General features: G+C 31.4%; 1 protein-coding gene across 5 annotated transcripts in view; it reads right to left on the reverse strand.

The window, feature by feature from the left end:
* The window catches only part of LARP4B (La ribonucleoprotein 4B), a 73563-nt gene that overhangs the window by 36465 nt on the left and 13885 nt on the right, over positions 1 to 23213 (reverse strand). For 4 of the 5 annotated variants that reach the window (XR_004229744.1, XM_023505020.2, XM_031939607.1 and 1 more), the window contains exons 2-6: positions 18767 to 18914; positions 18375 to 18527; positions 8400 to 8466; positions 6949 to 7085; positions 1260 to 1363 (exon numbers count right to left, since the gene is read on the reverse strand). Coding sequence is in view for 4 of the 5 variants with exons in the window: in XM_023505020.2 (XP_023360788.1) it covers positions 1260 to 1363; positions 6949 to 7085; positions 8400 to 8466; positions 18375 to 18527; positions 18767 to 18914 (609 nt within the window). In the remaining variant the exon portion in view is untranslated. The remainder of the gene's footprint in view (positions 1 to 1259; positions 1364 to 6948; positions 7086 to 8399; positions 8467 to 18374; positions 18528 to 18766; positions 18915 to 23213) is intronic. The other variant, XM_031939606.1, reaches the window with a different exon arrangement.

The following is a 23213-nucleotide window of genomic DNA, read 5'->3' on the forward strand; positions in this document are numbered from 1 at the left end:
CCTCTCTGATACTGTGTAATACACATTATTCCTGAATCATTTTAAATTTCTATAGCCAGCTGTATTCCAGTTTTAGTGTAATTTAAAGCAATTAAAGTTTTAAGATTTTTACAAAACATAGTTTGGAACAAAAAGATTTTTGTTTGGATATCATCTGAGGGGGAACATACATGTATATGACTAAGACCTGATTATAAAGCACTTTTTGCCCATTAGGCATACCACATGAAGGACACAAATAATCACACTACATGTAGAAATTTCTATCCACAAGTTCCTGACTGAACTGAAATTCCTGCTCACTCCACTGAGATAATAATTTCAGTATTTTAATTATGTTTAGAAATTATCACAAGAGCTGTTATTATTAAAAGCATTAATTTTTGCTAGCTTAAGGTAAGAATTTAATCTTTTAAAAAAGATACCAGATCTTCACCCCCCAATTCCAAGCTATTTTGTCTACCCTATATTTACAAGGATTTTATAATGCTGAAAGAACAGAATAAAAACATTTTAAAATAACATCTCATTTAATATATCTATGTGCAACTAATAAGAAGATAAATTTAGCTATATAGCCTGAAGCAATAGAAAGGGACTAGTTTGGACAGCAAATTCTAAAAGGAGGCCTGTAGAAAATATGTAGTTTCTAAGTCCCTTGAAGAAAGAAACCTTGGAAGCATAGCCAGGAATGTAGATATTTTTACACAAGAGGTAACTCTAAAAGATGTGTAACACAAATAAAAAAAATAAAAAAAAAAAAACACCACCTCTTATTCACTTCTTGTTGTTCTTGTTCAGTGACAAGTTCTTGTTTCATTAACTCATTTAACAAAAACTCACAAACACTTATAAGTACCCAAGAGCACTTAAGTGTCTATCAATTCTATTTCTATAATGCTAAAAAATATATATAAATTGTGTGCTTAGTCAATTAGAAAAACACTGTACCAATGCAAAAAGAAGGGACTACAGATCTAAACATGTTTCCCCTTTAAACACTACTTTTTTTTTATAAGCCTAAATAATGCCTTGTAATTCTTGAGTTCATGGTAAGATTATATTTTTTGTCAAATCTTTCTAGGAAGCAGCCTTACAGAGAAGATAGGAATTTGACTAATAACTTATGGTGATAATTAAGGGAAATAGTGAGGCTTGGAATTAAATTCTGTGACACCTCCAATAATTCATCAAACAAAAACATTCCATAATGTCAAAATATATACTTGACAGTCCAATCTAGAATATAAATTCCTTACTTCTATAGGAGTAGATTCAGGTATTTCACGCAATATAACAATGCATCGATTCTGATTTGGCCTGACTTTTTCTCCATTCTCATCCACTTGGACTAAAGGCAATGCTACAGAGAAGAAAAATATGCAGTGAAGCAATTTTCAAAATTAACAAGAAACAGACTACTAAAAAACTTTAACTTATTGGTTAAAATCTTCCTAAAATATACTGGACATATACATATATAGGACTGCTTGCCATCTAGGGTAGGGGGTGGAGGGAGAGAGGAGAAAAACTGGAACAGAAGTGAGTGCAAAGGATAATGTTATAAAAACCTACCCTGGCATGGGTTCTGTCAATAAAAAGTTATTATTTAAAAAAAAAAAAAAAAAAACTTCCTAAAATAAAGAATGACAATCCTTCCATGGAATTTGGGTTATCAGATAGTACATTATTTCATTCTCCAAGGCCTAAGATGATAATAAACTACTTACAAAGTGCTAATGTCTTTGTCATAGTTTAAAAAAAAATACACTAGTCAGATTAAAATCGATTGATTTTGGTAATTGATAAAAATCGCCCTAGTATGACACTGAATTTAGTTTTTTAAATAGCAAAAACTTAAGATTGAAAAATAAAGTTTGACTAGAATTCTAATGAATAGTATTATGAAATACTAAATTTCTTATAAAAACTTTGTATGTCATTCAAAAGTACAATACAAAAATAGAAATTTCATTTTGTAGTCTTGATACAATCAATATGAATTCCTAAGTTATATATTATGTTTAATTATTAAATGAAACAAATTCTGTTACATGATATTTAGTCTAGCTAAACTCCATTAATGACCTTTTAAAGTTTTATTCTTATTTTATTATAATATTCTAAAAACAGGATTAGAAAAAGACAAACCAAAACATCCTTTTAGTTTAAAACAAGATATACAAATAATTTATAAAGCAGACAATTTGATGCAAATTTGAAAAAGGCATTTTGCTATTAATAAAAATGTCTGCCTACCTATCTCAATATTTTAGTAAGCACAATAGGTACTTTTTTCATGTACATATCAGATTGGTAACAGAAAATATCCTCAAGGATCAGAAATGTATTTTAGACCATTGAAACATTTCAGTATTTATAGTTCAAATTCTAAAGGCTGTGCTCAAAAAAAAAATTTAGATTTAAAAAGTTATCTGTTAAAATACTTCAAAAGTACTGTTAGGGACCACAGGTGTTTAATCTTACATAGTCTTAACCCATCTAAACACTAATCCCTTACTTTCATCCTTTTCCTGATTCATTTGAGCAAAGAAATCATTCTACCTCATATTATAAACTTCTGCTCTCAAGATCTTTTTGCTTTCTACAAATGTGCTCTGGTCCCCCAATTTCTTAGAAATAAATCTTTTAAAATAATCACGTCTACCTTCTCTTTCACAGCCAAATTCTTAGAAAAAAAGCTATTTATCCTTACTACTGCTTTCATTTCCTTACTTTTCACTCTTCAATTTGACGAAATATGGCTTCAAACCCTATTACTCCAAAAAACTGTTTCTTCCATTATTAACGACCTATTCATTTTTTCCTTTTTATCATTTCTCTTTTTATTTTCCCCACTTACATGTAAAAAAAACTTTTTTTCCTATGTGTGTAGATTCATTTTTTACATATTTCCATATGACTTATGTTGGAAGAGAAATATCAGGGTAAAACCATAAAAAAAAAGTGAAAATAGTATGTGTTGAGCCTACATTCAATCTCCATAATACTCTCTTCTAGGATGAGGATGGTGTTTTTTCATTCAAAGTTTATTGGGATTATCTTGGATGACTGAACCACTGAGAAGAACCAAGTCTTTCATAGCTGCTCATCACTTAATCTTGCTGTTGCTGTGTTTTCCTGGTCCTACTCATTTCACTCAGCAACAGTTCATGTAAATCTTTCCAGGCTTTTCTATAACCAGTTTGTTCATCATTTCTTACAGAACAACAATATTCCATAATATTCACATACCATCTGAATTCACAGAACTTATCCAGCCATTCCCCAGTTGATGGGCATCCACTGTTTCCAGTTTCTTGCCACATGAAAAAAGCAACTACCAACATTTTTGCACATGTGGGTCCTTTTCCCTTTTATGATCCCTTTGGGATACAGGTGCTGTAGTGTCATTACCGAATCAGAAGGTATACACTTTTACAGCCCTTTGGGCATAGTTCTAAATTGCTCTCTAGAATGATTGGAGCAGTTCACAATCTACCAACAATGCATTAGTATTTCCCACATCTCCTCCAACATTTATTATTACCTTTTCCAGTCATCTTTGCCAATCTGAGAGGTGTGAAATGGTACCTCAAGAGTTGTTTTCATTTCCATTTCTCTAATCAATAGTGAATTAGAGCATTTTAAAATATTTTTTATTTTTCACTTTATATTTTTTCAACTTTTTTTATTTTTCAATTTCTGTATCTGAAAATTGCTCATACCTTTTGATCATTTATAAATTGGGAAATGGTTTATGTTCTTATAAATTTAAGTCAATTCTCTCTGTGTATCTCTCTCTCTCTAAAAGACTTTATCAGAAATAATGGCTGTAAAAAAAATTCTCTCCCCTCCCCCTTTTCTGGTTCTCTACATCTTGACTCCAGACTGGGTTTGTGCAAAACCTTTTTAATTTAATGTAATCGAAATTATTCATTCTGCATTCATAATGTTCTCTAATTCTTCTTTGGCTTTAAATTCCTCTCTTCTCCAAAGGTCTGACCACTAAACTAACCTTTACTCTCCTAAATTGCTTATAGTATCACCCTTTATGCCTAAATCACTTATTCATTATTTTGGTATGGACTATGAGATGTAGGAATAAACCAAATCTCTGACATTATTTTCCAGTTTTCCCAATAATTTTTGTCAAATAGTAAATTCTCATTTTATCATAGTCCAGAACTTTAAGTTTTTGGTTTTTTCAAACAGTAGATTACCATAGTCACTGATTATTGTGTCATGTGTGTGTAACCTATTCCATTGATCTAACACTCTTAGCCATTGGCATGTAGTTTTGATTACTGCTACTTTATAATAGTTTTAGATTTGGTATTGCCAGGCTACTGTTCTCAACATTTCCCCTTTCTCCTCCAGCCCCCGCCGATTGATTCCTTTAAGATTCTTGACCTTTTCTTTTTCCCGATGAATTGTTATAAATAAATTTTTTCTAGTTCTATAAAATAATCTTTTGGCAGTTTAACTGGTATGGTACTGAATAAGTAGACTAATTTAGGTAGAATTGCCATTTTTATTATATTAACTCAATCTACATATAAGCAATTAATACTTTTCCCAATTGTTTAGAACTGACTTTATTAATGTGAAAAGTGCTTAGTGACTGTGTTCCTATAGACCCCTAGGTTTGTCTTTGCAGATAGACATCTAACTATTTATTTTGTAAAGGTATTTTAAATAGAATTTCTCTGTCTCTCTTGCTGCTGGACTTTATTAGTAACAAATAGAAATACTGATAATTTGTGTGAGTTTATTTTGTACCCTGCTACTTTGCTACAGTTGTTAATTGTTTCAAAAAGTTTTTGTTTGATTCTCTTAAGTATACCATCATATCATCTGCAAAGAGTGAAAGTTTTATTTCCTTGTTGCCTATTCTAATGCTTTCTTTTCTTTTATTTCTAAAGCCAATATTTCTAGAATAATATTGAATAAGTGGAGATAATGGGCATCCTTGTTTTACCCCCTGATCTTACTGAGAATGTTTCTAGCTTTTTCCCATTACAAATACTGCTTTCTGGTGTTTGAGATAGATGTTACTTATCATTTTAAGAAAAACTCCTCCTATACTCTAATGTTTTTAATACAAATGGGTGCTGTATTTTGTCAAAAACTATTTTTTGCATCTATTAAGTTTATCATGTAATTTGTTAGTTTAGTTACTGATATGGTCAGTTATGAGAAGTTTCCTTATATTGAACGAGCCCTGACTTCCTATTATAAATCCTACTTGGTCAAAGTATATTGTCCTGCTGATAAATTGTTTTAATTTCTTTGTTAATATTTTATTTAAAATTTTTGTCAATACTCATTAGGGAGATTTGATCTAACGAGAAGCTAGATGGCACAGTGGATGAAGCCCTGGAGTCAGGAGGACTTGAGTGGAAATCCAATTTCAGACACTTATTAGTTATGTAACTCTTGAGCAAGTTCCTTAATCCCAACTGTCTCGGGGGAGTGAAAGGAAGAATAACTAGAGTAAACTAAATGACCTAGCCTGTTTTGTTTTAATGATGGAGGTGGGTTCCCACTATACCGTTTTTCTCTTGGCTACCCTTCTTAGCTACCTTTTCTGAAACTCCCCTTCTTAACTGTAGATATACCAAAAAAAAAACATGCTATTACCTTATTCTCTTTCAGTGCCCTCATCAGATTTCAAGGATTGAAATTTCACCTTATTACAGATAATTCCCTGATCTTTATGTATAGCACTATAGCACTCTCCTCAGCTTTAGGCTCATATAACCAACTACCTATTAGACATTTCAAAATGAACATGCTATAGGCACATGAAACATATCCAAAAGAGAATTCAGTTCACCTCAAACACTCTTCTTTTGAACTCTGCGATTTCATTAGAGGGCACCAACATCCTTTCAGTAAACATTTAATAAATATTGGTTCACTGACACAAAGAAACTGAAAAATATTCTTAGAAGATAAGAACAAGGTTACATTATTCAAGTGCAGAACACAACTATCTCCTTCCCTGCTTACTTTGAATATTTGAAGGGGATTAGGATTACCATTTTTTTACTCTATCATTTATATATTAACTTGTTTAAAAATACTTTACAAATATCATCTCATGTTATCTTCATAAGAATTCCAGGAGGAAATTTTTCTTACTCCCATGTTATAGATGTGGAAATTAAGGCAGACAGAGGTTAATGGACTTGCCTGGATTCACCCAACTAATAAGCATTTGGGGCTGGATTTAAACTCTGGTCTTCCCAACTCTAGGCAAAGAGCTCCCTCCACTATGCCACCTGGTTCCTAGAGGATAAGAACTGTTTTTCTGCCTCTTTTTGTATGGAATTAATTTGAGGAATTTGAAACTGTAGTATGGATTATAGAATCTATACCAATCTAAAGTTCCTTGGAGTCAGTTTTTTTATTATTTTGAATACGTATTAGTCAGTCATGGCACTAAATTATTCTTTCTTCCAAAACCCCCCAACAGTTCAATAACACAATGTAAAAATTAACTGAGGAATGAAAGAAATAAATCCAATGTTAAGAAAACCTTTAATTAATATCCCAATTATTTGGGATCTTGTTTCTGCATTAGGTTGGCTAATCTACACTACCATTTTATTTAAGAAAATAATTACCCTTCTGGCTTACTAAACTGTATTTTTAGTTTCTGGTTATTAATTAAATTAGAACTAAGTAAGCACATATAAGATATATGACACAAAAAATACAGAATAATAAAGGATTTAGGTATATTTGCCTTTAAGAACCTTAAAAACTCTAAAATAATAGCATCACAGATTAAAGATTCACATGCAAACATTGACAATGAAAACAGAGTTCTATCTAGAAATAATCAAGATTTTAAAAAATATAAATAAATATAAATAGTTCACTGGTGCATAAAATATAGGGATCACATATTTTATTTCTTTCAAAAGGTCATCCACTTACATCGAAGAACTTCAACAATTAAATCCAAATCAGTACTGAGTTTCTTGATATGGTCGAGGTTAGCTACTGTTGTTATTGGCACATACTGATCACTATCCATCTGTGATATAAGATACATGTCACTTGCAAGATTCTCTCTGTTTAAAAAAAAAAAAGGGGGGGGGGTTGCTTTATGAATCAATATTAAACAACAAAATCAAACTGTTTTATTCTTTCAATATAGGTAAGAACAAATCTACACATATTTCTCACATAAAACCTAAAAGCACTATGTCATATAAAGTAAGACAAATTTTATACACTAAATTATAATTTGAATATGAGAGAAGATTCTATAAATGAAATCCTAAAATACAATGATTCATCTTGGAACTGAAGTAGCTCAAAGATGATGTAAGTAGACTCCAAATTCTATTTGCACTGGGTACCAGACTGGGTTATATGCAAGGACTAACTTGGAGCCCCTCAATAAGCATTTGAATCTCCAAATGATAAAACTTCTGGCAATAGCAATTTACAAAATTTATTAGGGTATAGACAAATTGCAATTTGTGAAAAATTACAGCACATAATAATTTACATAAAAAATACAATAGCAGTTCTAACCATATTTTAAGTATGAATTTCATATATGAAAATTTTTAATGTGAGAATGCTTATTGGATAAATTTGACCCAGAAATTCTTTTAAATTGTTATTTAAGTTATTTAAGTAAAAGAATTGTAATACTTCTTGTGAATACAAGTATTGTTGTTGTTTTTTTCCCCTTTGGCAAGTTGTTGTCTCATAAAACTGGAAAAGAATCTTTCACCTGGAAGACATTTCTTAACTGAACCTCATTTTAGAGCTGGGGGAATTAGTAACAACTATACTAACACAATAATAATAATACACCCAATTAATTTCTGTATAAACTCTATACTGTAAAACATGATTATTCTTCCATTTTTCATCAGTCACTTCTAATACACCTACTTCTGGAAACAAGGCTGTTAGAATTATAAGGCTGGTTTTGTCTAAATATACCATTAGAAAAATAGAAAGCACAATCTATTTGATAGTGGGAGAGTAGATAAGACATATTATCCAATTCAACCAAGGGAATTCAGAGTTGTCTGTCCTTTCTTCTTTCATTGTTACTCAAAGAATCTATTTGCTTTTCAGGGAACAAAAAAATGTTACAATATTTACAGCTATCAAAATAAAATAAGTTGTTATTCCAAGTGACAGCAGGTACTGGTCTTATGTTTTGAGATATAAGGCAGAATTGGATTTAAATACTTCCATGTTACATAAAAGGTGAATAGGTACTTAAAGATTCTAGATTAAAATTTTTGAAAAATGCACTATAAATCTTTATTCCACCAAACTATAGCATATGGCCATACAAACCTAATCATGTTTTTAAAAACTGATACTGTGTCAAAATAAATAATAATGGACAATCTTACCGAGATAAACAGAATTCCAGTGTTTTTTTAAGTACTTCTCGGGGGTCTTCCTCGACTTCACTTTCTTCTGTACAAAAATAACAAATAACTCAGAAAAGAAAAAAGTACTCAAATATTATTATTAAACAACTACTTTGAAAATGCTTGAACTAATCTTTCAATTTAAAATAACCAATACTATTCCTTTATGGCAAAATGATATAGATCAAAAATAACAATATCACATCCAATATGCAAACATGCGGATGAAGGTTCAAGAACAGAAGAGGGGAGGGGGGAGGCAGAGAAAGAGGAGAAAGGGGGGAGAGAGAGAGAGAGAGAGAGAGTGTGTGTGTGTGTGTAGGGAGAGAGAAAAACAGAGAGAAACAGAAGGAGGTGGAAGGAAGCAGAAAGTTAATAAATATTTTCTGAGTCTTTGTGAACCCATCTCCTAGAGCTGTAGAAAAGGGAATTTATGCTTCAAGTTGGACTAGATAATCTCTGAAGTCTTTTCCAGTCCCAAAATAGCATACTAAAGAAAATATAAGTGGAGCTACATATGTCACCTCTATCTAATTTATGCATTTTGCTTTGTTGATAATAGAAATTTCCCAAAATCTAATAAACACCTTCATAAGGACATTGCCTGAATTACATGAAATTAAATTAATGAACAATGATACATAGAGGTACATCAACAAAATTTTACCACATTTTCTATTCAATGTATATGAAATTATATTAGAATTGTTATGATTTGGATTCCCCTGGTGGTAATTTTTAATATTTTTTTAATGTAGCTATCTTAAATAGTTTTAATTTTTCCTTTTGGAAACTGCTTATGGTCTTTGAACATTTGCCTACTGGGGAATAGACCTTGACTTTATATATTTATGTGTATTTTCTACAGATTTTGAACATCTAATTTGGTGGAAATTTTTCTTTCATTTCTAATTGTAAATTATTTTTATTTGTGCATAAATGTTTTAGATTTATGTAAACAAGACTGTCACTTATGACTTCTATCTTTTTTCTGATCATGTAATTGCCCTCAATCCACTAGGTATTAGAAATAATTTTCCATTCTCCTCTACTTTATTGTGGTACAACATTTTTCTATATTTAAACCATATGGATTTCATTATAGTATAAGGGATGATGAGTAATCATAGTATGAAGTCACCATAAACAGACATTTAAAAACTTTTATAGTAAAAATGTTGTATATGTCATTTACCAAAAAAAATGCTGAACTTAAAAAATTTGCAGGTTTTTTAATGGTACTTTAATATCTAATTAATATATAATTTTGAACCCATTTGTATTTAAAAGCTTTGAAAATCTAACCTAATAATAACAACCATGAATAAACAGCAAGAGAAAAAATTTACCCCCTCTCACTTATTAATTTTTCTCTTCTTCTTATTTAAAGCTGGTATTATGTAAGTTAATTGTATAGACAACAGTATCCTTGCTACTTTTTTTTTCATTCATTCAGAAAATGCCCAGTGTTTCTGGAATTCTAGCTCAGATTTTGTCACAAGGTAAAGCCCTTTTATTCCTATGCTTTTTAGTTCTTTCATGTATTTTGCTGAAGACTTTTAATATATCTATATTGATATAATCATGATTTAAGTTTTTAAAGTCATATTTTATATAAATTATATATATATATATATATATATATATATATGTTACATATAATTATTTTCCAATATTGAACCAACCAAATGTTACCTAACAAAAATCTCATCTGATCTTAGTGAACATTTTTTGAATATATTATAGTAGCTTCTGTGCTAATATATATTTTACATCACTATAATGTTCATTAGTGATATTGACAAACTTTCTTTCTTTACTTTCTCTATACAATGTGTCAGAATCATCTATTTTTGGAAACATTCTGCTCTAGGCAACTGCTCATACTATATATTGCTACACTGGCAGGGGGAGTTTTCTCACTTGCAAATTCCTTATTGCAGTGAAATCATAGCCCCCATTCCTATCACTATTAATACAGTAGTTATTTGTAGATTTGTTTGTTTTTTTTTTTAATGATTTAAATTCTTAGAATTTAATTAGTATTCAGAGACAAAAAGATGCTTTGTTGTCAATTTTTTAGGTTTTAGTCACGTGACCAAATAGGTGACCAGATGTTTTATCCAGTCCCTATTTTGTTAATTAAAAATGTTTGTGGATATTCATCAATTTTATTAGTTTTCTAACTGGGAGACATTTAATTAGGGAATGTAGAATTTTTTAAAATTATTTTTCTTCTCAATTGAAAACAAATTCCCTCCTCTCTTTAAAAAAAAAATCAAATTAATTTTATGTAATAAAAATTATTCCCTAGAGAACCAACTAAAAAATTATTAGAAATAATCCACAACTTTAGCAAAGTTGCAGGATATAAAATAAATCCATATAAATCATCAGCATTTTTTATACATCACTAACAAAATCCAACAGCAAACGATACAAAGAGAAATTCCATTTAAAATAACTGTTGATAATATAAAATATTTGGGAATTTATCTGCCAAGGGAAAGTCAGGAACTATATAAGCAAAACTACAAAACACTTTCCAAACAATAAAGTCAGATCTAAGCAATTTGAAAAATATCAACCGCTCATGGATAGTTTGAAGAAATATAATAAAGATGACAATACTCCCTAAACTAATCTATTGATTTAGTGCTAAATCAAACTCCCAAGAAACTATATTACTGAACTAGAAAACACAACAACAAAATTCATCTCAAAGAACAAAAGGTCAAGAATTTCAAAGGAATTAATGAAGAGAAAAGCAAATGAAGGTGGCCAGGTCTATAACTAAATTATAAAGCAGCACTCATCAAAACCATTTGGTACTAGCTAAGATATAGAGAAGTTGATCAATGAAATAGGTTAGGTTCACCGGACAAAATAGTCATTGACTATGGGTTTGTCAAACACTAGAAAGACCCCAGCTTTTGGGATAAGATTTCACTATTTGACAAAAATTTCCAGGAAAACTGGAAACTAGTATAGCAGAAAGCAGGCATAGACACACACACACCTAACAAACACCGCATACCAAGATAAGGTCAAAATGGTTCATGATTTAGACATAAAAAAATGAAAATATAAACAATTTAGAAGAACACAGAATAACTTATCTCTCAGATCTCTCGAGAAGGAAGAAATTTGTGACCAAAGAAGAACTAGAGATCATTATTGATCAAAAATAGAAAATTTATACTGAGTTAAAAAGTTTTTGTACAACCAAAACTAATGCAGAGAAGATTAGAAGGGAAGCAACAAACTGGAAAACATTTTTACATTTAAAGATTAAAGGATAAAGGCTTCATTTATAAAATATAGAGAGATTAACTCAAATTTATAAAATTCAAGCCATTCTCCAATTGATAAATCAAAGGATATGAACAGACAATTTTCAGAGAAATTGAAACTATTTCTAGTCATATGAAAAGGTGCTCCAAATTACTATTGACCAGAGAAATGTACATTAAGACATGTATATGTATATAATGTATATTTGCTTCATACTTGTTGGTGAAAGTATAATAATTCTTGTTGCCTCCTCTTTTCAGAGTAGATGAAATTTAAGAGTGTAAGCACTGAAGCTTTTCAAGATAGGTAACCAGCTCAATCACCTTAAGTTTCTTTTGTCCAGTGTGTTTCCCTTTTGAGCAACTCTGTTCAGCACAGTTTTCATAGTAGGAATGAAAGTAAAATTTCATTAAAAGGCTTTTTTAAACCCAACAGAATTATATTAAACTTAATCGACTTTTTTTGTTGTATATTTTCCTTTGTCCTTTTGTATATTTTATTCAAATTTTTTCCTCCTAATGTTCATGGAACTGTACAATTCTGTCGTAAGTAAATGGGATATCATCTAGATCTTCCTAGCAACTTGGGATGGTTTATCTTTGACCTAGGATCCCTAAAATTCAGCAACAATTATTTTGAGTGAGTTAAAACGGTGTGTTTGTTTCTCTGTAGATTCTCTAGATCTCCATTTTACTTTTCGATTTTAGTACTTTTTGCCAAAAATTTTTTCCCATTACTCAAAATAGAGTAATTGGGGTTTTTATGTATCATATTTCTGAAAGGCTAAGAATACTTAAATTTAATTGGCTACTTTTCAGAAAGTTATTTTCTGATTAAAAAAAATTACAATTCTAATATTCCTTTAATATTTCTTATTGCATCATGAGTTATGTAATTTTTTTCAGTTATTTACTTCATTCATTTTATCTATGTAGAATGCTTTGTTAAATATTTCCAGCTTCAGTTCTAAGCTATCAAGTCTTCATTGGAGTTCTTAAGTTAAGAATTCTAATTTTATTTTTCATTTCCATACAAACTTCACCCATTTTCTGAGTACTTGTATGCAATTCAAAATTTCTTGGTCGTTCAATTGAAATTAGAAAACTATTGTTTTCTTTTGAAATTTTATTCTGGATTCTTTTACTTAATAGTTTTTTTTTTTTAAATAGAAGTTTTTCTTCATATGTCAATTCCTCAGAATCTATGCAGACTTTTTCCCATGTTAGCTTACTTCAAAGTGAATACATGGCTTAATAAATGAGTAAAGCTAGTCTTATGTTCAGGAATATGCAGGGTTATGTTATACCTCTAACCTACAATGGATTACATGACCCTGAACAAATCATTTGACATCTCATAATACCAGAATTAGAGTCTTTAAGACTGAAAGCTGCAGATGGTTGCTTAATTTAAATAATCAACCACCTACCAAGGGAATCCAAAGGAGGAGAATGTGCTGGGGAGAGAGGAAAGAACAGAAGACAGAAGCATTGATGAATTGACTGAAAAGATTTATTAATGGCATCTACTACACAGGTTATAATTACAATTCAGACTTCTAGATATGTGATTTTTATGTTTTTATGTTTTGAAAGTATCTTACTATTTGGATTTGTGATTTCTCAATTTTAAAAAATTTCCAACTTAAGATGAAGGAAAAAAAAAATCAATCCTGTCCTACCAAAAAGCCTTAAAGGTCCCTCCAACCTATTCTTGGATAGTCCATGACTACAGAGGGGATATAATAGTAGTGATGTGCAAATTCCTCAATTGATAAAGTTAATACCTTAGAATATTTATGAAATGCTGGACTTGGTATCTACACTGGAAACTACTAAAAGTCAAATTGTGTAGCAAGAAAATCCTTAGAGTGATTTTAAGTCCCATTCTAGACCTACAGTACAGGCAGCACTCAAAAAAATCAAAATGAGTCAAATTTGAGAATTTTTGTAAACCAACTTTGTAAAAATAAGAATTCATTTTTCTATTGAAGCAGTGCTATAAATATGAAAGGCCCTAAACAACAAAAAGGAGCTTTGATATTTTGTGCTTGGGGCAAGAGGGAGTCACTAAAGCTTCTTGAACACACTAAGGCATAGTCAGACCTGGGCTTTAGAATAGTGATATGGTTAAATAAAAAGCAAGGGGAAAATGAAGCCAAACAGATCTCTAAGAAGTAAACCTGATGAGGTGATGAAGGCCTGAATTAGGAGACAAGAGAAAGGAAAGGAGGGGCAAATTGAACTTTGCAATTATACATACAAAGGGTGACCAAAGATAAGCATGGATATTTAGAAGGATGGAAATACTCCACAGAAATAGCAAAATTAGGCAGGTTTGATAAATTGGTTCTAATTTGGCTCTGTTCAAGCAGTTGGTGATTTAAGTTTGATGTAAAAAAGAGCTGGAGGTTAAGATTTAGGAATTATGCTGAGGGAGAACGCTAATGAAATCCCTTCTTCCACAATCAGACAGAAGGTCCAGAACAAAACCTTGGGATACATGCATGCAAAGGGCACATAAGTGAACATCTTAGAAAAAAAAATGAAAATGAATGGTCAAACAGGTCAGATGAACCAAAAGATATTAAAGTCACAAAAACTTCCAGAAAACATCAAGAAAAAAGGTAATGGTAAACAGTGTCAAACACTATAGAAAAGTCAAGAGGATGAGAAAGAAGAGGAAGGCTATTAGAAATCATGGAAGAACAAATGGAAAGTTTGTCATGACTTAATCAATAGTATTTGCTAAATGCCTATTTTGTCCCAGGTACAAAGCAAGGAGAAACAGCCCCTAGAACACTGAGACCTTACATTCTGGAGGAGAAACATCAGATGTATAAATGTAGGTAAATACTGAGAGACTCACAGACGCAGACCCACCCACCCCTTCATACTGCTCCCCAAGAATAATTTAGAGGGTAATGGATAAAAGAGAAAATAGGAAAGTGGAGGTTGTGGTAACTTTTGCTGGTAACCTGGGATTCTAAGAGACAGAAACAGAGGAATGTTCTCTATGAGGAGCAGTAAGAAAATTTAATTGCCCGGACCAGAGAGTATTAGGAGAATCAAGTCAGTAATATGACAGTCAGATTAGCCAATGTTTTTAAATGCAAGTAGCAAGAGCAAACCTCAGAACCTATCCTCAGAACCTAGCACACCATTTCACAAATAGTTGGTGCTTAATAAGAGGTTGACTGGCTTGAATCAATTTTACTACTACAGAAATATCTGAAATCCTCATTAATTTTACAAAAATTACATCCTATTAATTGATTCATTCCAATTCTAATTCAATGTGTTTATTAAATTACTACAACTGAAGCATAAAACTATTTTTCGAACAAACTCTTTTATTCTTTTTGGACCTCAGATTCTTCAACTATAAAATTAGTTTTTAGACTAGGAGATTTAAGCCTCCCAGCTATATTTAAAAAAATAAAATAAAATGCACATAGTATTTTAGACAAACCACCATCTTGATAACTTCCACTTTGGGAGAAACAATATTAGAACTGTAATATGGAACAATCTTGGAAAATTAATTTCTTTACCCTTCTAACAATGACAACACAAAAATAATTTTTCCCTATTGCAGACCAAGTACTTGCATACATGATGAAAATGTCACCAAATTTTGACAATTCTCAGGAATACTTTAAACTACTTTTTTCATTGCCATCATCCTAATTTAGGATCTAATTATTTCACATTTGTGGGGCAATGTAATTCCCCATAATTTATTTAACTCCTTGCCCATATTTTCTCTCCATGTTATTTCAACCTATCTTATGTACTACCATATTTAATTTACTAAAATAGTTCCTCTTTGTATAGCACTTTAAGATTTACAATGAATTTTTCTTTTTCTTTACAGCAAACCTAAGAGATAGTAAAGTCAAATAAAGAATTCTTATTTCCAGATATGGAAATCCATTTAAGAAGTTTAACAATTCAATTTAACAATTAAATTAAATTAAATTAACATTTATTTAAATTAAATTTAACAATTTAACAATGGCAGGTGGCAAAAGCAGGCCTAAAAAATTTGGATCTTTTTTTCCCCAGCGTAGTGCGCTTTTGCTAAACCAAGATGAGATATCATTTTTATTGTCCTTCTCCTCTCCTTAAACACTTTCAATAGCTCTCAATTAGTTATGTGATAAACAGAAATACCACTGCCTGCACTCAAGGTCTTTCATAATTTAGCTCACATCTACTCCCTTGACTCTTTTTCTTGCTTCCTTCATACAAAATCAAAATGGCTTATTGAATATTTTCTTCTTCCACACGGATATAACATGAACTAGTCTCTTTCCCTTTTAAAAAAAAAAAGCTGTGTAGCTTACTGTAAACTGACTGGAGTTTCTTATATATACCAAGTCTGTAATTGTGAACAGGTCACTTCATATCTCTTAAGGACCTCAGGCAATTCTCTTAAATCACATGTAGAAAGGTGTGATCTCTGTTTATGAAGAAGGTTCTCATACTGAGATGATGAAATCATAGATACTACCATTTTTCTGCTGATAAAACTAAACCACAGTATACTATTTCAGAACAAAACTCAAGGTTACATAAAAGGCAATGATGAATGATGGGTGCAGCCATGTTATAAATAAAAAATATATAATGATGACTTTTATGCAAGAAATCAAATAAATGACAGATTACAAGGATTAAAACATAAGTATTAAATCTTTCAGGGGTCTGATAAAGGCCTCATTTCTAACATATATAGAGAAATGGCTCCAATTTATAAGAACACAAGCCATTCTCCAAATGATAAATGGTGAAAGGGATATGAACAGACATTTTCAGATGAAAAAATTCAAGTAATTTCTAGTCATATGAAAAAATATTCTAATTCACTATTGATCAGAGGAAATGCAAATTAAGACACCTTTAGGTACCACTACACACCTCTCACATTTGGCTAAGATGACAGTAAAAAATAAGATAAATGTTGAGGAGATATGGGAAAACTAGGGCACTAATACATTGTTAGTGGAGTTATGAAATGACCCAACCATTCTAGAGAAGAATAAATATGCCCAAGGGCTGTCACACCCTTCATTCCAGCAGTGTCTCTACTGGGGCTGGTATCCCAAAGAGATCATAAAAAAGGGAAAAGAACCCACATGTGCAAAAATGTTTGTAGCAGCCCTTTTTGTAGTGGCAAATGGAAGCTGAGTGGATGCCCATCAGCTGGAGAATGAGTGAATAAATTATGATATATGAATGTTATGGAATATTGTTGTTCTGTAATAAACAATCAGCAGGATGATTTCAGAGGGGCCTGGGGAGACTTAGATGAACTAATGCTGAGTGAAATGAGAAGAACCAAGAGAACATTGTATTCGGCAACAACAAAATTATGTGATGATCAATTCTGATGGACTTGGCTCTTTTCACCAATGAGATGATTCAAGTCAATTCCAATAGACTTGTGATGGAGATCTAGAGAGGGGACTGTGGGGACTAAATGTAGTATTGTATTTTCACCTTTTTTGTTTGTTGTTTGCTTGCTTTTTTTCTCCTCTCTCATTCACCCCCCGCACCTCCCCCCACTTTTGACCTCATTTTTCTTGTGCAGCATGTTAATTGTCAAAATATGTATAGAATTGCACGTGTTTAACATAGATTACTTACTGTCTAGGGGAAGGAAGGAGAGGGAGAAAATCTGGAACAACATTTTGCTAGAGTGAATGTTAAAAGCTATGTTTGCATGTGTTTTGAAAATTTGAAAAGCTATTAATTTATAATGAAAAGCTACTAATTTATATATATAAAAAAAAGATATTTACAGGAAATGATTGGAAAAAGAGTTAAGTTAATTAATGAGAGCAGGGAATAAGAATAGGTAATTAGTCCAGGGTCTGTGCTGAGGTCCTCAAACTTTTTAAATAAGGGGCCAGTTCTCTGTCCTTCAGACAGTTGGAGGGCCGGACTATAGTAAAAACAAAAACTTTGTTTTGTGGGCCTTTAAATAAAGAAACTTCAATACCCCTGGGTGAGGGGGATAAATGTCCTCAGCTGTTGCATCTGGCCCGAGGGCCGTAGTTTGAGGACCCCTGGTATAGTGTTGTTCAGTAAAAAACATCCAGAATTGGGTAGATTCTTTAAAAGGACAACAAAGAGTGAAAAGGTACATGCGAGTTTTAATCTACTTCAGTTAGAAAGAGAAACCCCATCAATAAGATCATAAATATCTTAAAGTGAACATTTATAACTTATTTCACTTTACACACATTTGTGCAAAAATAATTTTTCCCCCATAATCGCCACATCTTCTAGCTCAGTGCTTTGCAGTAGGAAATACTCAAATAATGAATATTTAAAATTCAGCATTTTTAACAATTTAGTAATTTTAGCAAAGTGTTAAAAGTGAAAATAAATTTACAGAGGAATCACATCAAAATATAATCAAATGTTATGAAGCAATCACAGAATACCATAAATGGAAGAAGCAAGTTGAGGAAAACAAGAGTGGCTTGGCTGATTTCTCAAAGCAAATTAGTGGCCAAGCCAGTACTAGACACCAAGCACACTAATTATCATTCTATTGGCACTGCCTTACTGCAGAGCAAATGCCTCTGCACTCTCCAAATTTTGGCAGATTCTTGTGTCATTAATCTATGTTATATTACATCATCCTTACCTGTCTGGGGATTTTCAGGCATTGATTCATATTCTGAATGCTCCAGGACCAAAGTGTTCATATCTGCTTGATCTGACAATGAAACTGGCTCTTGCAGGTCTGCTAACACTGCATTCGGATATGATGTGTCGCCATTACTGTTGGCATCCAATCCTGCAATTGGAAATTGTACCCCAAAAAGGGTAAAAAAAAAAAAAAAAAAATCTCTCAAAAAAAAAAAAATCCCTTAGACTTTTTCTTAAACAGACTCAATACAAGTCCTTAGTGTGTGTTTACCAAAAACTGGTAAAACAGCATGGTCTTCATGTTTGATAAACTAATAATCTCTCTGTAGGAAACAATAATGAAACAGAATTACCTTAGAGAAAAGAGTTTTAAAATTTAAAACATACCTTCTTTGCAGGCATCTGGGGGGTGATCTGCTATTTCTTCCCAGGCTTTGCTCACATTTCCATCAGTGGTACCACTTGCTTCCAAGTGTAACATGTGATTTCCCCATACTTTTGCATTAGGATTTAACTCTGAAACCTTGGCTGGTTCCTAAAAGCAAAGTTTATGAAATATTTTTATATAACATAATACAGATTTCCCTTTGTACATCAAGTCAAAATGAACTTTCATTAAAAAATTAAAGGGTGTAGGTGTGAGGAAGAAAAAAGAAAAAATTGCATTAAAGGACCAAATATCTAATTCATTCCATATGACCTTAGTAGAGGTTTATTTCAGTGATCCCCTACTAAGCCTTCCTTATAGGTTCCTTTAGTAAATCTGATTTTTTTTTTTTTTTTGGCTGAGGCAATTAGGATTAAATGACTTGTCCAGGGTCACACAGTTAGGAAGTATTAAGTGTCTGAGACCAATGCTCTTTCCACTGTGCCATGTAGCCGTTTTTTCCCCCTTAAGCCACAACAAGCACATTAAAACAACTGTGTTCACTTATCTTATTAACAAGCAGATATGTTATAAAACAATCAATAATTGAATTTTGAAGTCAAGGACTGAGGTCCACAGTTCTCATGTTTCTCATTACCTAACAATTTATACTGTCTTCTAATATGTAAGTAGGCAAAATGTACACTGAAATACAAGTTTTCTAGTATGAAATATTAACTTGGTAAATATTAAAATTAAATATTAATTATGGTCACTTATAGAAGCTTAATTTTAAAATATTAGCTTGCATAAATGAAACATAACAGAACTTCAAAATTTTTATAGTAAGAAATATTTAATTTTTTTCCCTTTAGAAAGATGAGGTAACAAAACAAAAACTAAATACATTCAGAAAGTAAAATGGTTTATCCTATAAGTTAGTTACCTTCCAAAAAATGCTTTATGAAGATCTGAATCAAACTTTTAAATTATATATATTCAATGTTATATTCAAATATAATCAATTAGACATTTGAAAAAAAGGAGAAACAGTTAAATAACAAAATATTTTTATACTTTTATGGATCTTAGTCACAGGTTTTTACAATTTTTCTATTTGGGGGAAAAGAAGCCTCCCAATTATATTATCTTGTAACACTTTCAAAACCCGATATTCATCACAATGTTTTGTAGTACTACTTCTGATTACTTCTTAATCACTTCAGTGGCCACACTATGAAGGGATTAGGAAAGATATTGTACCTGTCTGACATTTTAGAAAAACTGAGGCACAGCCACAACTGAGGCAAGAGTTCCCCAAAGTTGCTCAATAAATCAATCTAAGAATAAGGACTATATAACTCAAGACTTCCTCATATCTAGTCTACTGTTGTTCAAACCCACTACTCAGCATCAAAAACACCAAAGAATGGTATATTCCCATTAAACATTCCGATTACTTATTATTGTTATTTTTACTCCTTCTGCATCCAATACTAGTATTGCTACCTAGTATTTAAATAGTATTTTACTGTGAGTTTTCCAAATTTTATCATTATCCATAAGAAATTTTCCAAGACTTAAAATAAGAACTATTTATAGTACTAAAAATTATGTTGAATGTGATTTGCTGATGGAACAGAAGGTTTTTTGGGCACCTTTCTATGACCATCCTCAATCTAAAGAAAGGTCTAATAACTACAGTAATTTCAAGATATTGATAGGTATAAAAAGATCACAAGATAGCTACAAACAACTATAATACAAAGTGAAAAATCACAATGGTTTCTTTTAAAAACAGTTACAGTATATACAGTACATGCTGCTCTATGAATTTACTTCCTAATAGAAGTAAATGCAAACTTTCAGTTAAGTGTTCATTAAAATAAAGATAGGATTTCCCCCAATCAAATTCATAGATCTTCTAGACTTAATCCTAGGATCTCAGGTAATAACCCCTACCCTAGGAAAATGTTTTTCAAGAGTCCTTATAGGACTGTTTTATTGACCCACAAGTTCAATGACATGGCAATAGGTGCTATACTTATCAAACTATAAATAATATGGAAGAACAAAAAAGACAACTAAAACAACCTTTAAATAATGGGAAAAGGTAGAATGTAGTAATCACAGAATCTGACAGTTGGAAGAGATGACAGTGCTCATCTGGTTCAATTAATATATGAAAGATATCACCACATAATGGCAGACAAATGATTTTCCAAATGATAATACTCTATCCCTTTATTCCAATTTTGAACAATGTTTAAAATTAACATTAATGAATTAATGAATAATGAACCTAAAATTTGCTTTTATGCCACTTCTCATTGCTTCTGGTTCTGCTTTCTACAACAGGTCTATCTCTTATCCACATGACAATGCTCCAAAAACTTGAAGACATAAAACCATTAGGCCTAGAATCAGCAAGACCGAGCTCAAATGCAGTCTCTGACACCTAAAAGCTATGTGATGCTGAGCAAGGTACTTCACCCTATTTGTCTCAGTTTTCTTAGCTGAAAAAACAGTTTCACAATAATGGATGATGATGACTTTCAAGTTCAATAAAAAGATCTTTTTCACTATGCTATGTATCAATACCTCCTTAAGCTTGTATTTGTAAAGTTGATTTTTCTGTACTCTGTTGATTTTTTCTGTTTACTTGAATACTGAATTTCATCGTTATAGACTCAGACCAATGTCCTGGTCTATGAAAATTGTCTTGGATCCTGAATGATACACAGTGTTTGGGATTTTTCTTAATTTCATATTACCTGTAAACCTGATGTACATGTATGATTTTATCCAAATCACTGATAAAAACACTAAACACAAGGCACCAAGCAGAGGTCCTGGCATGAATAGACTGACATGAAATCACTAATACCTAACCTGCTAATTTCATCAGTTTTACATTCGCTTGATTATATTACCATCTATACTTTTCACAGGAGCTGTAAGATACTTTTATCAAAAGCTTTTGGAAAATCCAGGCAAATCCCATCTACAACATCTGTCTTTATCTGCTACCTTGAATGTTTACAAACTGTCTTTTTAGTGATTCATTCTAGAATTTATCTAAGGATTGAAGTTAAGCTCTTCAAATGCATTACAATGTGCAGATTTTGCTTTTTCCTTTTAAAAAGATTTGGGAAAGCTTTTGCCCTTCTCAAATTTTCTAGTACTTTTCATTTTCTCTATGATCTTTTAACTATCAATGATAGTGACTCAGCAATTGCATTTCCCAGTTCTTTCAGGACCCAACGACATTGGTTCAGGTTAATAGATTTCATCACAAGTCAACTAAATGCTCTTGAACTACAGCTTTTATTTTTTTTTTTATATTAGTTATATTGGGGCAACTCTTTGTTAGTGGTATTTACTTTTGTCATTTTGTGTGTATAACACTCTCCCTATTATAAGACTGCCACTCAACTCATTACCTGGTCTTGCTTCCATCTTCTATACATTTCTTTTGAATATCTAGATTGGTTAGTGAGCTCACTGTCTACATACATTGATCTCTTCTGAAAATACCAAACTTACTCTTCATTGGAGCAATTTCCTTTTGTGTCATCAGAATCTCCTTACAGAGCATTTCACTTCAGCTCACTTCAACTGAATTCTTTCATCCTATACGATCCCATTTATCTTTCTTCTGATCTTTTTGACATGTCTATTCCCAAAGTTTAGGATGCATGTCAATCTATGCCTATATTTCTTCTCACTTATCACAGGGCTTGTAAAATTTTTTCTACTTCTATCCCCTTTTTTGCTGGAGAAATTTTTACTCAACCCCAGGAATATAGATATATTTAAAAAAGCATACAAATTAAACATTTACTGATAATAAACTATAAAGAAATTTATTTTAAAATATTGGTATATACAATTTCACTTTTTATTAAAGACAAAAGAAAATTTGCATACTACTGAGATAGATAAGCTTATTTTACATAAAGAATTAAATCTCAGAATATTTGTTACCTTTTACTTTTGTCAAATTTACATGTATTTGGAAAAATTAAAAACTACTAAAAGAGAAAAACAAAGTCCTTTTGACTTTTAAAGCCATTTATGATCTGATCCCTTCCTAATTTTCCAATATTATTACAAAGTAGGAAACAATCAGTGCCTACAAAGGGCCAGAAAACAGATTAAATTAAATTAAAACATTATTTTACTTCACCTTCAGCAACCTACCATTATGCTCACTTTATAGATGAGGAAACTTGAGACCAATAGAGGTTAAGAAATGACAGTTAAAATGGCCTCCTTGCTATATTCTTCAGCTACAATATTCAACTCTTAAATTCTGATCATTTTTACTGCTCTCTTTTATCTCTTCTTTTAGCTTCTATGCCTTCAAGTCTCAGCTGAAGTTGTCACCTTCTGCAAGGAACTATTCCCAGTTCTCTTTAAACTTAGAGCATTCTTTCTGAAATTAGCTATAATTTAACTCCTATA

The sequence above is a fragment of the Sarcophilus harrisii genome, chromosome 5, assembly GCF_902635505.1.
Source record: "Sarcophilus harrisii chromosome 5, mSarHar1.11, whole genome shotgun sequence".
Taxonomy (NCBI): Eukaryota; Metazoa; Chordata; class Mammalia; order Dasyuromorphia; family Dasyuridae; genus Sarcophilus; species Sarcophilus harrisii.